Source organism: Schistocerca piceifrons, chromosome X (genome assembly GCF_021461385.2).
Source record: "Schistocerca piceifrons isolate TAMUIC-IGC-003096 chromosome X, iqSchPice1.1, whole genome shotgun sequence".
NCBI lineage: Eukaryota > Metazoa > Arthropoda > Insecta > Orthoptera > Acrididae > Schistocerca > Schistocerca piceifrons.
The window spans coordinates 290158769-290174912 of NC_060149.1; the positions used below are offsets into that span (position 1 = coordinate 290158769).

The following is a 16144-nucleotide window of genomic DNA, read 5'->3' on the forward strand; positions in this document are numbered from 1 at the left end:
ACAATTAAGAGGTAAACAATTACTGAGCGGAATATTACACTCCTCCAGTGTGTTAAGAAGCAGTGTTCCTCTGTTGATGGCAGTGGAATCTCCTTTAAAGTTAGCGAAAGATAATAAGGTGATTTCAATTTCTAGGTCATCTTATTTTAAAGTCTAACAACTATGGGATATAAATTAGACTCGCCTTTGTTACTACTGTCTGTTGAAACAGAAAACGGTCGATCTGTCAGTGTTTCTACGATTTCTTCTTTTGCATTTTTCCCGTAACTGTTTTTCATCTTGCACAGCTGTCAAATTGATTCCATATTTTTAGAGTTCCAGAAGACTCTTGACACCGTGCCACACAAGCGACTTCTAATGAAATTTCGTGCATGTTGACTGTCGTCTCAGTTGTGCGACTGGATTCGTGATTACCTGTCAGAAGGTCACAGTTCGTAGTAAGTGACGGAATGTCATCGAGCAAAACCGAAGTACTATCTGGCGTTCCCCAAGGAAGTGTAATAGGCTCTCTGCTGTTCCTGACCTACATAAACGATTTAGAAGACAATGTGAGCAGCACTCTTAGCCTGTTTGTAGACGATGCTGTCATTTATAGTCTAATAAACTCGGCAGATGATCAAAACAAATTGTAAACTGATTTCCACAAGATATCTGTATGAGGTGAAAAGTGGCAACTGACTTTAAATCGTGAAATGTGTGAAGTCATCCACATCAATATCAAAACGAATCCGACAAATTTCGGTTACACAATAAATAACACAAATCTACAGGCTGAATATTAAAATAAATACTTAGAGATTACAATTGCGTATAACTTGAGCTGGAACGATCACACAGATAATGTTGTGGGTAAAGCAAACCAAAGACTACGATTTATTGGCAGGACAATAAGAAAACGCAACAGTAAAGAGACTGGCTACACTACGCTTGTAAATCCTCTTCTGGAGTATTGCTGTACGGTGGGGAATTCGCATCATACAGAATCGACCGAGGACATCGAAAAAATTCAAAGCACAGTTCGTTTTGTACTATCGCGAAACACGGGAGCGCGCGCACCACGTATATGATGCGTGAATTAGGGTGGCAATCATTAAAACAAAGCGGTTTTTCGTTGCGACAGGGTATTCTCGTGAAATTTCAGATACCAACTTTCTCCTCTGAGTATGGAAGTATTTTGTTGGCATCCACCTACGTAGGGAGGAATAATAAGAATAATAGGAGTAATTAGGGAGGAATAATAAAATAAGAGAAACCAGAGACCGCACAGAAAGATTTATGTATTCGTTTTTCCTACGCGCTGTTCAAGAATGGAACGATAGAGAAACACCTTGAAGTTGGTTTGATGAACCCTCTGCCAGACACGTAATTGTGAATTGTAGAGTAATCATTTACATGTAGATAAAACGCTCCTGGTTTGAAGAATGTACCCTACCGCACTTTGACTGCAAAACCTAAGTTAGGGCCTCATATTATGCAACAACTAACATATTTGTCATGAGAGGCTAAATAAAAGTTCGATCTTTACAGAATACATTTATCAAAACACACTGGCTGGTCTAACAGAATACAAACTGGTTGTCCTCATATGCACACCAACAACAGAGTGGCTGCTCCTTGCTGTCAGAGTCGCTTCCACCCACAGCCTGACATCACATCCGCCAGATACAAAGGGCGATTACACCACACGAATACAGCATGAAACAGTGGAAGCTGGGATTCGTATTGTCACAACTGGCCCTTTAATTTACCAGGTTTTAATCCCACAAAAACCATCAGATCATTTGGAATAGCGGTCAAAACTCAGCAATCAGTGTTCCAGAAATTTGGCAGCTCTACGAGATATAAGAATTAACGAGCGGCTTCTGTTCGATACGGCATACTTGAAGCAACCTGTGGACGTTTTTCCACGGCGAACTAAAGCCTATTATCAGGACTAGTGGTGTCCTCGTGATGTTAGTATATCGTCTCTTGGAGGTGGCTAATTTTTTGTTCGGTGTGTTTAGTTGTTTACAGTATTTATTACTGGTGACAACTATGACTGGATAAAAACAAAAATAAACAACGGAGTATACTAAATAGATTTTTAAAACCCAATCTCCCGATTTGTTTCAAACAAAGTTTACAATCGTCGTGTATTGCCACTTTTGACAGTTGGCAGAAAACTAACTTTTAATGTAAGCGCCATTTAAAACGCTGCAGCGACGGATAGAGATGCGTTGTTTGAAATTAGTACGGCAAACAAAAAACAAACAACCGTATCACGGGATCTGCGACAGACTGGCCCGGAAGACATAATCATGATTGTAATAAAAAATAAAAATGAAATGTCGCTTTCTGAGACTTGTAATCAACCGAATCGATGGCTTACGTAGATAAGCTGACCACGGTGGTGGCAACAGCCCCGTATTTTAGTGTTAAATCCGAAGATAGCGTAATTATTCCGAAACTGGAAGTAACAGTTAATAAAACGTGATCTAGATTTTTCTGTTCGTTAAATAATAAAATACATCACTGATTCCTTCAGCCACATAACTCGGCTTATCAGTAATAAATTTATTTTGCGATCCGGTCGGAAGGTACATTTTAAAACACATTATATTTTTTATTTTTTCCATTTTTAAGGAACCAAACTGCTGAGGTCATCGGTCCCTACACTTACAGACTGCTTACACTAACTTATGCTAAGAACAACACACACACACACACCCATGCCCGAGGGAGGACTCGAACATCCGGTGGGAGGGAATACACTTTATATATACCTATCTCTGCAAGAGTTATTTCTTTTGCTGATACACAAGCTAAAAATTCACGGTGCTTCATTTTAAGCGTTTCTCGGCTTCAAAGGTAAGGGGCGGAATCTGTCGTGGTCTAGATCCGCAGAACACCTTAACAGCTCCTTGTAGTTGGTTAACGGAAACTGCCAAAAATTTTGGCTCACGCTGACCGAAAGCCGATTTCAACATAGGCTGATCAGCATACGTAGCCAGCTCACTTTGCGCAAAGTAATTATTAGAGGCTTTTAAAAGACATAATTGCCCAAATTTTAACGTTATTTTATGCACGAAGTCCACAATTGCTGTTACAGTCGTTGCCCATTTTTAAGCGGAGTAGTTTCGTATGAACACGTAAAAATCAGACTACGTACTTAGCTGCATATGGATTAACTATAAAAACCAAAGGCACCAACGATACCTTTTTAAAAGTTTTCTATGACTGTGAATCGCCAGCAAAAAAAAGGTAATCAGTTACAATAGGACATCCTTGGATATAAAGCTGCGATCAGGTTTTTCGGCACACTGCTATGCCTACAAATAGAGAAAGTGACGTTAGCAACGCAGAAGTTAACCATTCGCAATGCTTTTAGGAGTCTGTCTCGTGATAAGGAATGCGAGTCAAACGTGAACATCACGAGTCACACTCGCGGGAACAGTCGGGCCAAATATAAACATCGCGAAACAAACTCATGTGACAAACATTTGTCACTTACAATCGTGGTTTAGTTCTTACCATTACGCAGTTGACAGCATCTGGAGGCTTCTGCAGTTCCTGCTCCGTGGATCCGTCTTGACACATCAACTTTGGAGTACGATCTGAAGGTGGCCCGCCTTTGGACTGAAACCAGTCACCAATAAATGTGATTTGTGCTATCTGGACTGTTTTTCTAAGTATAGTGAAAAATAAAAATGTCGAATTACCGGTCTACGGAAAGCGTGGAAAACCTTCAGTGGCTGAAACACTTCTTTGATTCTAAGCGCAATAGTGGGCCCGTTTCCCGAAACATTCCGATCCGACGCCTAAAAAGGAAAAAAAACAAGGTCTTGCATAAACAACAAAATACGAAGCGAAACGGTGTGGGAATGCACGGAGTATAAAGTGGCCTTACATCTACCACAGTGCTTTCGAAACTACCATACCATGCAAAACTATCAATTGTTAAGAGATGTAGGCATTTTACTACTGCAAATTCGTTCGAGGGAAGCATACGTTCTTGTAATTAAATTTTTCGTTGACACAGTATCTACTTTCAGGTGTCGTGTTATTACATTCCTTCTGAAGAGGTCAAACTGCATGTCGCCAGAACTTACCATGACGCTATGGATTCTCCTACTGCTGGCTTCGGAGCCGCGAACCTTGTTCCGCGAGGAACGGGACGACCTTACACCGAATACATGGGAATCTGCCTCTGGAAGCCTTCGGTTTCGCATCGACACTTCGGGGCCACGGACCTTGTTCCTTGGGGGACGGGGCGACCTTACACCGAATACAGGGGAGTCTTCCTCTAGGAGCCTTCGGTTTCGCACAGCTACTTCGGGGCCACGAACTTTGTTCCTTGGGGGACGGGGCGACCTTACACCGAATACAGGGGAGTCTTCCTCTAGGAGCCTTCGGTTTCGCACAGCTACTTCGGGGCCACGAACTTTGTTCCTTGGGGGACGGGGCGACCTTACACCGAATACAGGGGAGTCTTCCTCTGGGAGCCTTCGGTTTCGCATCGCTGCCATTACTGGTTACACAGAAACAAGCGACGACTCAATCGTTAAGGGGAAGCCACCTCGACAGAGCACAACTACCGAACACTTGTGAAGTCAACTACAGAACTGACGAGCGGATTACTTGCGCGAGACTGGGCGAGGGAGGAAGGGGGAGGTGAAATTACAACATCAGGGGGCGTTTGTGGGTGAACCCAGTCAGCCGCGTTTTCAGCATGATTCATTTCCTTGCTGGACAGGGCCGGCACCCGCTGTACTTACACGACCCACTGACAGTGAAATAACTGCGAGTTCCGATGTTCCAACGTCAAAGTGTCGTGATTCATCCTACTAAATATAGAGCAGTCGTTTCAAACCGATGGGTCGTTACACTCTGTTGGAGGAGGAGGAGGAGGAGGAGGAGGAGGAGGAGGAGGAGGAGGGGGAGGAGGAGGGGGTCAGTTATATCGAGTTCAATAAGTACACAAATTTACTTCAAAGATTCATGTCAATTATCGCTATTTGTTTAGGTTCTAATATTTATTATCGAGGACTTTCAAACGAGAATCTGGCTGTGGTATGATGAGTGGGCAAGTCGCAGCCTGTGGAACGCATGAATTAAGTTATCTGAAGAACGCGGGCATTTAGCGTAGACCACAACTTACTGTAACGGGCCACTTCCTCGGCTTGGCGCGTCCACTATTTCGATCGCGTTATCGCCTCGCTTTTAGTTCTATGTATCACCAGCCAGTTTTTCGCTCGTCGGCGGAGCCAAAAGATCTGATAACGTGTGTGTCTCCAAACTGACGTACCCTGTGGATGTCTTTCGAAAAATAAATACGCTATACGCCGGATTGCAGAGAATCATGGTGAATATTTTAACAGTGGATACTGAAGTTGCCACGTATCTTCCTAAACTGAGGTGTTACAAATGCAAGGCTGAATCTAATGAGGTTTCAATGATCACAGAACTGAGCATTATTCAGTGCGTGCCTTGAATACTATTGGCATTCACAGATGAAATAAGTCTGCGCATGTCAGGTATCTCTTGACGAACAGCCTATAGGAAAATTACTGGCAGCTCAAAATGGTTCAAATGGCTCTGAGTACTATGGGACTTCTGAGGTCATCAGTCCCTTAGAACTTAGAACTACTTAATCCTAACTAACCTAAGGACATCACACACATCAATGCCCGAGGCAGGATTCGAACCTGCGATCGTAGCGGTCGCACGGTTTCAGACTGTAGCGCCTAGAACCGTTCGGCCACTCCGGCCGGCTACTGGCAGTTAAAGTGGATTCTGCGTAGCAGCTTTGCACGTCTACCACTGCCAATCACACGACGTGATTTTGTTTACATTTTTGTGACATCATCTCAGTATCACCGCAATGCCAGGCAGCTGTGTCTTAGTGTTGAGGCAGCCATTTGCACTTGGCAGTTGAAATCTGGCAATAACTCCGCTAGCTGTCTAGGATCTTCTGTCGTCGCATGGAGTATACCTACTACTTTCTTCATTCGAAAAATCGAGAAATAAATGGAGTTCTAAGACCGTTTTCAGTAAATGTAATATTGTAGCTAGGGAAATTGCACTTTCTTTCAAATTTCGCTAACTCTGCGGAGAAACAGAACTTGGAACAATCTAACACCTGGCGGCGTATATCCATTATTATCGGACAAAGCCTTAAAGAGTCAATTTCCATTTGCCACAATTTACATATGTGAAATTGAATTTGTGACTGATACGCATTGGCAGGGAACGAATCGAATATGAAAATAAGTAGTAGAAACAGCAGAGCCAACCGTCTCATCTATTCATTATTTCCTGGTCTGATAAAAACACGTACAATACAGTTAATTTTTGGTTGCTTGAAGGTTAACTAAATATTTTTTACGACGTCATATTAAAATGGTAGTGTTTTTTTTATTTCAGTCGAACGTTTAATTTGATGCTAAACTTTGTTGGAGGTATTGGTTACGTTTAGACCCGTTTGGGGGTAATGTTCTCAGGGGAACTGTGGCAGCCCAACCCTCACCGATCCTTCTTCAGCTTTTTTAAAAAATTATTTACTTACCTTACACTCCCTGCGCGAAAAGACAGAACGGACTCTTGTAGGACTTAGTTCTTTTGAAGATACATTGTTGTAGCTATATTTGTTACATAAAGAGAATGTATGTGAAACAAATTATGTGAACAGTTTTTTTTCTTACTTGTGGCCCTTTCGTAGTCTGAGTGACTCAGTGAGAGGTTTACGGTTCGCGGCAATAGCTAGTCTGTACACCCCTGCTATAACCATTCCTGAGAAACACACTTGAGAACGGCAATAGATCTTTTAAAGCCTGTAAATATGCCAGTGGAGTTCATCTCAAAATTTATGAAAGTCATTTCCTCGGAATCGCGGTATGTAGTACCAGATGGATTTAAGCGTCAGCTGCAGATACGGGATTTCCACCACACTCGATGTCGATTGACTTAAGGAATGACGGGCTTCTGTGCTTGAAACAAATATGTCGTTCGCAGGTTGTGATGTTTGCAACGGTTATGACGGGCTGAGTTAATGTGGCAGTCTTACTATACGCCCAGGGTTCCTTGCTGCCGCCTCCCATATCTCCGCTAGTTGTCACTTCCGCTCCCTTGACACATTTCTGATAACAGCCACGCTTCGTTTACGTCTCACAAGGAGAGGCTAGACCCGGCGACCCACTGATTTCGATGAGCTGTGTTTTAAAAAGGTTGATCCGTATTCACAAGACTATATCTTCTACATGAATGAAGACAGAAATTTGGGTGGATTTTAAGAGAGATTATTTTCAATGGAACCAGCTTATTTTAAAAGTATATATCCTTTACATGCCTGGATATAGAATTAGGTTACTTCTGAAAATTACGTTTAAGATCAGAGTATTCATTACCTTTCAAAAATGTTCGATATGACCACGGGAAGCACGTCACACATTTCAGTAGGTAGTTCAAAAATGGATCAAATGGCTCTGAGCACTATGGGTCTTAACTTCTAAGGTCAGCAGTCCCCTAGAACTTAGAACTACTTAAACCTAACTAACCTAAGGACATCACACACATCCATGCCCGAGGCAGGATTCGAACTTGCGACCGTAGCGGTCGCGCGGTTCCAGACTGTAGCGCCTTTAATCGCTTGGCCACCACGGCCGGCTCAGTAGGTAGTGAAACCATTCCCATATTTGTGCGAGCGAGCATTCTCTGCTGTTGCTGCTAGGCGTCGCAGTTCACTCAAAGTTATTGCACAAGTTGAGTCATTCACAATTACCCCCAACAACGCCCTACACACACGCACACGCACGCGCGCGCATGAAAGTGTCTGCGTATAGAGTTATTCATGTGAAAGTGAGCGAAAGTTTTCTAAATGTTTGCGAATCGTGTAACTGGGGACTTGAGTAGTATTCCGGTATTCATCTAGTGGGATTTGGGACACAGCCTGCAAACTAAATCCAGGCTGGTCTGCACACAGACCCTCGTCGTTAATCGAGTTTACGGGCGCCTAACGGGGAGGTTATCGGTGCATCGTTAATCCGCCGGGCAGATTCGATCCGGGAGCGGCGCTTTACAACACGCATAGCTATCCGCGGGGGAAGCTTAGGCTACTTTGCTTTTGCCTGCTCATTCATTTCCCTGGATTCTAACGTGCCCTGGTACACAACAGTATACTACAATCTTCCCCCGTTTTTGTAGCGAGATAAGGAAGTCTTATCATATTACTCATTTTTCTCTCCTGGGTACAACTGTCTGACAGCTTGGATGGCTGAGCGGCAGTCTGGGCAGTTGAGATAAGTGAAATCGTGTCTACATTAAAAGGCAATTAGAGTTTAACATCCATACAGCGCCATTAGAGGCGGTTCACGTGTTCAGTTGAAGGACAGAAGTGGGTACCAAGCTGACTGAACTCTCTAAGAACACATCCCGGGAACAGAAAACCCAATTCTGAATGACTGGAGTGTTTGGAACGCCACGTAGACCAACTCAAATATCTCTCTCTCTCTCTCTCTCTCTCTCTCTCTCTCTCTCTCTCTCTATCTATCTATCTCTATCTCATCTTTACATTAGGTATATTCGCTAATAATAAAGTAGTTCGCCAGTTTATTATGAGTCATCTGGCCAGTCTACGCCGGGCTTCACTTCCCCTCGCTTAATGTAAGCTAAAAATCGTTGACTTAAAGTAACCTGAAGTTAAAGTCAATTACACTACTAGCCATCAAAATTGAAACACCAGAAAAGACAGCAAATAGTGAAAGATAACTTACTGTGTGTATATAATATAGTAGGAAGAATACGGTATTAAATATGTTTATGATTTAGGGGTGTACTCGGTAAGAAATTTAGTACACAACGCTGCCACCTCTGCCAGCAATAATGGTTGTCACCTGACGGGTATCGGCCGGCCGCGGTGATCTAGCGGTTCTAGGCGCGCAGTCCGGAACCGCGAGACTGCTACGGTCGCAGGTTCGAATCCTGCCTCGGGCATGGATGTGTGTGATGTCCTTAGGTTAGTTAGGTTTAAGTAGTTCTGAGTTCTAGGGGACTGATGACCACAGATGTTAAGTCCCATAGTGCTCAGAGCCATTTGAACCATTTTGACTGTCTCTGCTGCCGCGTCGATGTCAGCCACAACAATAGTCGCAGTGCTGACAGGTTTTGGTGCTCCAGACGTCGTAACACAGTCCGTCTGCAAATTTATCTTTGCGAACAAGCCCATCTCCCGAATCTGGCTACTTTGCGTGACTGTCTGATCCTGCACGCCCGAGCGAACGTCTGTCCCATCGGGCGTTGCTCTCTCGATGCCGCTGAGATTCTGTATGTCGATGGGTATGGACTTAAAGAACCCATCGATTGCATTTCGTATAGCAGTCGTGAGATCCCGACCAAAGTAAGCAGCAACGTCCCGGAACGATAAACCGCAGCCTCGATAGGCCACAATACTAACGATGTACAACTTTGCAGCTACGTCTATACTGCGCGATCACTGTCAAGTGCCTGGCACAGGATACGTACCAGTATACCAGTATTAGGCCCTTTTCTCGTACCGTTCGCTTATCACGTATGGAGGAGTGGGAAAATGATTGTTTCATTGCTTCTGTGCGTGCTGTAATTAATCTAATCTTATCCTCACTATCCTTATGGGAGCGATATGTAGGGCGCTATATACTGCTAGAGTCATCACTTAAAGCTGATTTTTGAAAGTTTGTAAGTAGGTTTTGTTGTGGTAGTTTACGTCTGTCTTCAAGAGTCTACCATCTCAGTTTCTTCAGCATCTCTGTTTCTCTTTCTCTCTGTCGCACAAGCCTGTGAACATTCGTGCTTACTTTCTCTGAATACGTCCAAAATCCCCTGTTGGTCCTATCTGATACGGATCTCACACACTTGAGCAGTAATCTAGGATGGACCACACGAGTGATTTGCAAGCAATACCTGTCTGCAAGCAATCTCCTACGTAGACTAACTACATTTCCTTAGCAGTCTACCAATAAACCGTCACTTCAGACCCTTGTAAGCGTTACACCCACGTATCTGTATGAGTTTACGGATCCCAGTAGTGACTCACTCACATTATATTCATACGATATAATGCTTCTTTCGTTTTGTGATGTGCACAATTTCGATATTTGAATATTTAAAGCAAATCGCCAATCATTGCACCATCTTACCGTATCTGACTTAATATTTGTACAGCTACTACGAAAAGTCTGAGGTAATTATTAATATTGTCCGCAAGTTCATTAATGTACAAGGTGGTTATAATTCAAATTTCCCTACTTGGCATGGTCCTTATGAAAAACTAGCGACCGTACGACAGTGAAACTTTATTGGACCACTTGTAAGGACACGTGGAAGAAAAGTAACGAATAAACAATCGAAAGAAACAGATTTTAATTTCAGTTCGAGAAGGTAACTATTTGTCACTTGTGTACCATGTTTACATTCCAGATTACAAACACTGCTCAATGTGATGACTATCTGCGTCCACGACAGCCTGGAACAGCAATACAGATTTCTCCACTGTTGCACAACACAACGGTGGACCACGGAATGTTCAACTGTCGTGACACAGATCCTGCACTGCTTGATGATCGCACATTGAGTCCAGCATTCTCGCCCACGGAACAGTAATTTCTTCAACAATTTGTGACGCAATCGGCCATCGACCTCTCCCAGCACCAATTCGAAAATCCCCAATTAATTTGAACTTCCGAATCACGTTCTTCAACCGCGGTGCGGAAAGAGGACCTCTCCTTATTCCTTTACTGCGTCGATACTTACGAAGAACAGCAGCACTATTGCTGTTGTTTTGATAAAACAGCTTATTGCGTAAAACCCTGCTCACCTCGTCCAGACGTGTGTCGACTGTCTGCCGCTGTTATTCACACTGATGCTTGTGTTTCAACCCCACATCGTTGTACTAATACCAGCGACTAATGACAATCTATGTCACTAACAATGCAAATCCTGCAGCACACTGTCTGAACATAATTTCTATAAAGTTGGGTACCCATATGGTAAAAAGTTTTCCGTCTACACTGTCTCAAGAAGCAAAAGTTTAATTATAACCACCCTATACAACGTGAACAGTACGAGTGCCAACACACTTCTTTGAGGTATACCCAAAGTTACTTTTACATCTGTCGATAACAATCGAAGATAACGTGGTGCGCCCTCCCTATCAAGAAATCCTCAATTCAGTAAAAAATTTCGTCTGATACCTCAATACGATACGACTTTCGATAATAAGCGTAGGTGTGGTACTGAGTCGAGTGCTTTTCGGAAATCGAGAAACAATGCCTCACTCACTGACTGACTGACTGACTGACTTGATCCATAGCTTTTAAGAATGTCATGTGAGGAAAGTGCGATTTCGGTTTCACATGATCTTTGTTTTCGATATCCATGCTGGCTGGCATGGAAAAGGTCGTTCTATTCGAGATACCTCATTATGTTTGAATTCATATTATGTCCAGGACATTGGACGGTAGTTCTGTGGATCACTTCTGCTACTCTTCTTGCAGACAAGATGATTTCACAACAATCAACATTCAAATGCGGTTTCTGAATAAGAAACCCGCTGCGTAGTCCTTCCTTACATACAGAATGTGGATGGCGTTATTTCCATCTATTTTGCGCGGTTGTGCTGAAATGCTGATCACTTTCATATCCAAGGGTGTAGAACAGTTCATGTCAATTTGATGTTTGTTGCATGACGCCTTGTTCACGAAGTTGCAGTTTTAATGGCCAGCAGTTTAGCTTGCGAATTACTTGGTAACTTCTCCAATACCAAAAACAAAAATAGCAGGAAGCTTAACAGAAACGACAGAAGCAACCGTAGCCTTCATGCGAATCGTTTCCGTGCGGCCTAAAAATCGGTCGATATCCTACGCGAGCGCCGGCTGGTGAATGATTTATGATTCGGTGAAATGTGGCGTTTTCACGGCCCGGCGTACCAGCCAAGAAGAGTTGGTGCGCTGTTAACGAGTGCAGTAGCACTACACATATTCCTGTCAGTTTGCACGTAAATGAGTCATCTCATACAATTTCTTCACTTCGAAATATCTTAAATCTTAGTCACACTTGTCTCTGAAGCATTCTTAATGCCTGACTTTTAATGGCATTCCATTATTGGATAGATATTCAACGACGTATCCAAAGGTCAAATACCAACGTCCAGTGCTCAGCTCTGTCAAAACAAGAACTCTTCTGTCGCTTTTTCTCCCACCTAAGACGGCTATGTGTAAATATGAAAGAAAGTTTTACCATAGTTATGAGTACATGTTTAACTGTAGGTCCTATCTGGCTGTCTGTGCAAATCAGTTTAAAAGTCAAAGTATGGTAAGGGCATACCGCCGGCAGTATTGAAGCTCTGTGGTTTCAAACGAACCTTTGACTTCACGACAGCTTTACCTTCTACATGTCAGTTACTGCACGGCAAATCGGAACCGTTTAATGCAATGATCGCACATAAGCAGTTGTGTTGGACGGAAGTTTGATCTATATTCCATTGCTAAGTTGTAGTTCGGGGATGACCTATAACGGGAATAGATGAAACATTCTGCACATGCGGATGATCACAATCGAGATGGCAGTGAAGCTTGTGATTTGTGTTGTCTGGTCTATTTCCCCACATATAGTGAGAAGGAACTATTACTCTTGTGGAATTGACACTTCTGCTCCGTAAAAACTGTTACATATCTTGTCACAAAGTTTCTCGCTTGACATCATATAAGAAACATCTTCGTGCAAGTAGGGCGTCTCTAGGTGGTCTAAGGCAACAGTCGCTGATACAGGGTATAAATACTCTACAATCCACATCAGGAGTTAAATTGGGACCTTGACTTGCGCGGGTAATGGTCTTACCAATTCAGCAATGAAGACCCGCCATACAGCCCAACTCATAGCTTGAATTTGCTAGTACCTCTGGTTATATCCCATTTCGCAAATCACCTCTGGATACCAGGCTCAACTATATGGATCTCCACTCACAGAATAAGGATCAGAGACATCTAGATGTGTGTCTCAACATCACCTAGTTTTCTCCCAAGTACTTTTGAGTCTGTGCAGCTAATAAGGTTCGGACAAGTGGCACTAATGACTCCTACACAAACTTTTTTTGAAGAGGATCTGTTTACGTGTAAATCGTTGCCAATCACTCCCGGGGAATGAGCTATGCTAATTGCAATTTTTGTCTGCATTGGGGTGCGTAGCCGGATCGTCGGAATTCCTTCTTCCTATTGTTGTTGTTGTTGTTGTGGTCTTCAGTCCTGAGACTGGTTTGATGCAGCTCTCCATGCGACTCTATCCTGTGCAAGCTTCTTCATCTCCCAGTACTTACTGCAACCTACATCCTTCTGAATCTGCTTAGTGTATTCATCTCTTGGTCTCCCTCTACGATTTTTACCCTCCACGCTGCCCTCCAGTACTAAATTGGTGATCCCTTGATGCCTCAGAACATGTCCTACCAACCGATCCCTTATTCTAGTCAAGTTGTGCCACAAACTCCTCTTCTCCCAAATTCTACTCAATACCTCCTCATTAGTTATGTGATCTACCCATCTAATCTTCAGCATTCTTCTGTAGCACCACATTTCGAAAGCTTCTATTCTCTTCTTGTCCAAACCATTTATCGTCCATGTTTCACTTCCATACATGGCTACACTCCAAACAAATACTTTCAGAAACGACTTCCTGACAAATCTATACTCTATGTTAACAAATTTCTCTTCTTCAGAAACGCTTTCCTTGCCATTGCTAGTCTACATTTTATATCCTCTCTACTTCGACCATCATCGGTTATTTTGCTCCCCAAATTGCAAAACTCCTTTACTACTTTAAGTGTCTCATTTTCTAATCTAATTCCCTCAGCATCACCCGACTTAATTACACTACATTCCATTATCCTCGTTTTGCTTTTGTTGATGTTCATCTTATATCCTCCTTTCAAGACACTGTCCATTCCGTTCAACTGCTCTTCCAAGTCCTTTGCTGTCTTTGACAGAATTACAATGTCATCGGCAAACCTCGAAGTTTTTATTTCTTCTCTATGGGTTTTAATACCTACACCACATTTTTCCTTTCTTTCCTTTACTGCTTGCTCAATATACAGATTGAATAACATCGGGGACAGGTTACAACCCTGTCTCACTCCCTTCCCAACCACTGCTCCCCTTTCATGCCCCTCGACTCTTATAACTGCCACCTGGTTTCTGTACAAATTGTAAATAGCCTTTCGCTCCCTGTATTTTACCCCTGCCACCTTTAGAATGTGAAAGAGAGTATTCAAGTCAACATTGTCAAAAGCAATTAAACAGAGAACCGACTCGTGGAGATAACATATTGGACCTACTGATAACAAACAGACCCGAACTTTTCGACTCTGTATGTACAGAACAGGGAATCAGTGATCATAAGGCCGTTGCAGCATCCCTGAATATGGAAGTTAATAGGAATATAAAAAAAGGGAGGAAGGTTTATCTGTTTAGCAAGAGTAATAGAAGGCAGATTTCAGACTACCTAACAGATCAAAACGAAAATTTCTGTTCCGACACTGACAATGTTGAATGTTTATGGAAAAAGTTCAAGGCAATCGTAAAATGCGTTTTAGACAGGTACGTGCCGAGTAAAACTGTGAGGGACGGGAAAAACCCACCGTGGTACAACAACAAAGTTAGGAAACTACTGCGAAAGCAAAGAGAGCTTCACTCAAAATTTAAACGCAGCCAAAACCTCTCAGACAAACAGAAGCTAAACGATGTCAAAGTTAGCGTAAGGAGGGCTATGCGTGAAGCGTTCATTGAATTCGAAAGTAAAATTCTATGTACCGACTTGACAGAAAATCCTAGGAAGTTCTGGTCTTACGTTAAATCAGTAAGTGGCTCGAAACAGCATATCCAGACACTACGGGATGATGATGGCATTGAAACAGAGGATGACACGCGTAAAGCTGAAATACTAAACACCTTTTTCCAAAGCTGTTTCACAGAGGAAGACCGCACTGCAGTTCCTTCTCTAAATCCTCGCACAAACGAAAAAATGGCTGATATTGAAATAAGTGTCCAAGGAATAGAAAAGCAACTGGAATCACTGAATAGAGGAAAGTCCACTGGACCTGACGGGATACCAATTCGATTCTACACAGAGTACGCGAAAGAACTTGCCCCCCTTCTAACAGCCGTGTACCGCAAGTCTCTAAAGGAACGGAGGGTTCCAAATGATTGGAAAAGAGCACAGATAGTCCCAGTCTTCAAGAAGGGTCGTCGAGCAGATGCGCAAAACTATAGACCTATATCTCTTACGTCGATCTCTTGTAGAATTTTAGAACATGTTTTTTGCTCGCGTATCATGTCATTTCTGGAAACCCAGAATCTACTATGTAGGAATCAACATGGATTCCGGAAACAGCGATCGTGTGAGACCCAACTCGCCTTATTTGTTCATGAGACCCAGAAAATATTAGATACAGGCTCCCAGGTAGATGCTATTTTTCTTGACTTCCGGAAGGCGTTCGATACAGTTCCGCACTGTCGCCTGATAAAGTAAGAGCCTACGGAATATCAGACCAGCTGTGTGGCTGGATTGAAGAGTTTTTAGCAAACAGAACACAGCATGTTGTTATCAATGGAGAGACGTCTACAGACGCTAAAGTAACCTCTGGCGTGCCACAGGGGAGTGTTATGGGACCATTGGTTTTCACAATATATATAAATGACTTAGTAGATAGTGTCGGAAGTTCCATGCGGCTTTTCGCGGATGATGCTGTAGTATACAGAGAAGTTGCTGCATTAGAAAATTGTAGCGAAATACAGGAAGATCTGCAGCGGATAGGCACTTGGTGCAGGGAGTGGCAACTGACCCTTAACATAGACAAATGTAATGTATTGCGAATACATAGAAAGAAGGATCCTTTATTGTATGATTATATGATAGCGGAACAAACACTGGTAGCAGTTACTTCTGTAAAATATCTGGGAGTATGCGTACGGAACGATTTGAAGTGGAATGATCATATAAAATTGATTGTTGGTAGGGCGGGTACCAGGTTGAGATTCATTGGGAGAGTGCTTAGAAAATGTAGTCCATCAACAAAGGAGGTGGCTTACAAAACACTCGTTCGACCTATACTTGAGTATTGCTCATCAGTGTGGGATCCGTACCAGGT

The 16144-nt window shown here is 42.9% G+C and overlaps 1 protein-coding gene across 6 annotated transcripts in view; it reads right to left on the bottom strand.

Annotated features, from left to right (window-relative positions):
* Nucleotides 1-16144, bottom strand: part of LOC124721389 (F-box/LRR-repeat protein 20) — a 288331-nt gene that overhangs the window by 171436 nt on the left and 100751 nt on the right. Inside the window, exons 2-3 of one of the 6 annotated variants that reach the window (XM_047246325.1) lie at nt 3699-3797; nt 3511-3615 (exon numbers count right to left, since the gene is read on the bottom strand). The exons of the other annotated variants lie outside the window; for them this stretch is intronic. Of the exons in view, the coding sequence (XP_047102281.1) occupies nt 3511-3615; nt 3699-3797 (204 nt within the window). The remainder of the gene's footprint in view (nt 1-3510; nt 3616-3698; nt 3798-16144) is intronic. 6 annotated transcript variants of the gene reach the window in all.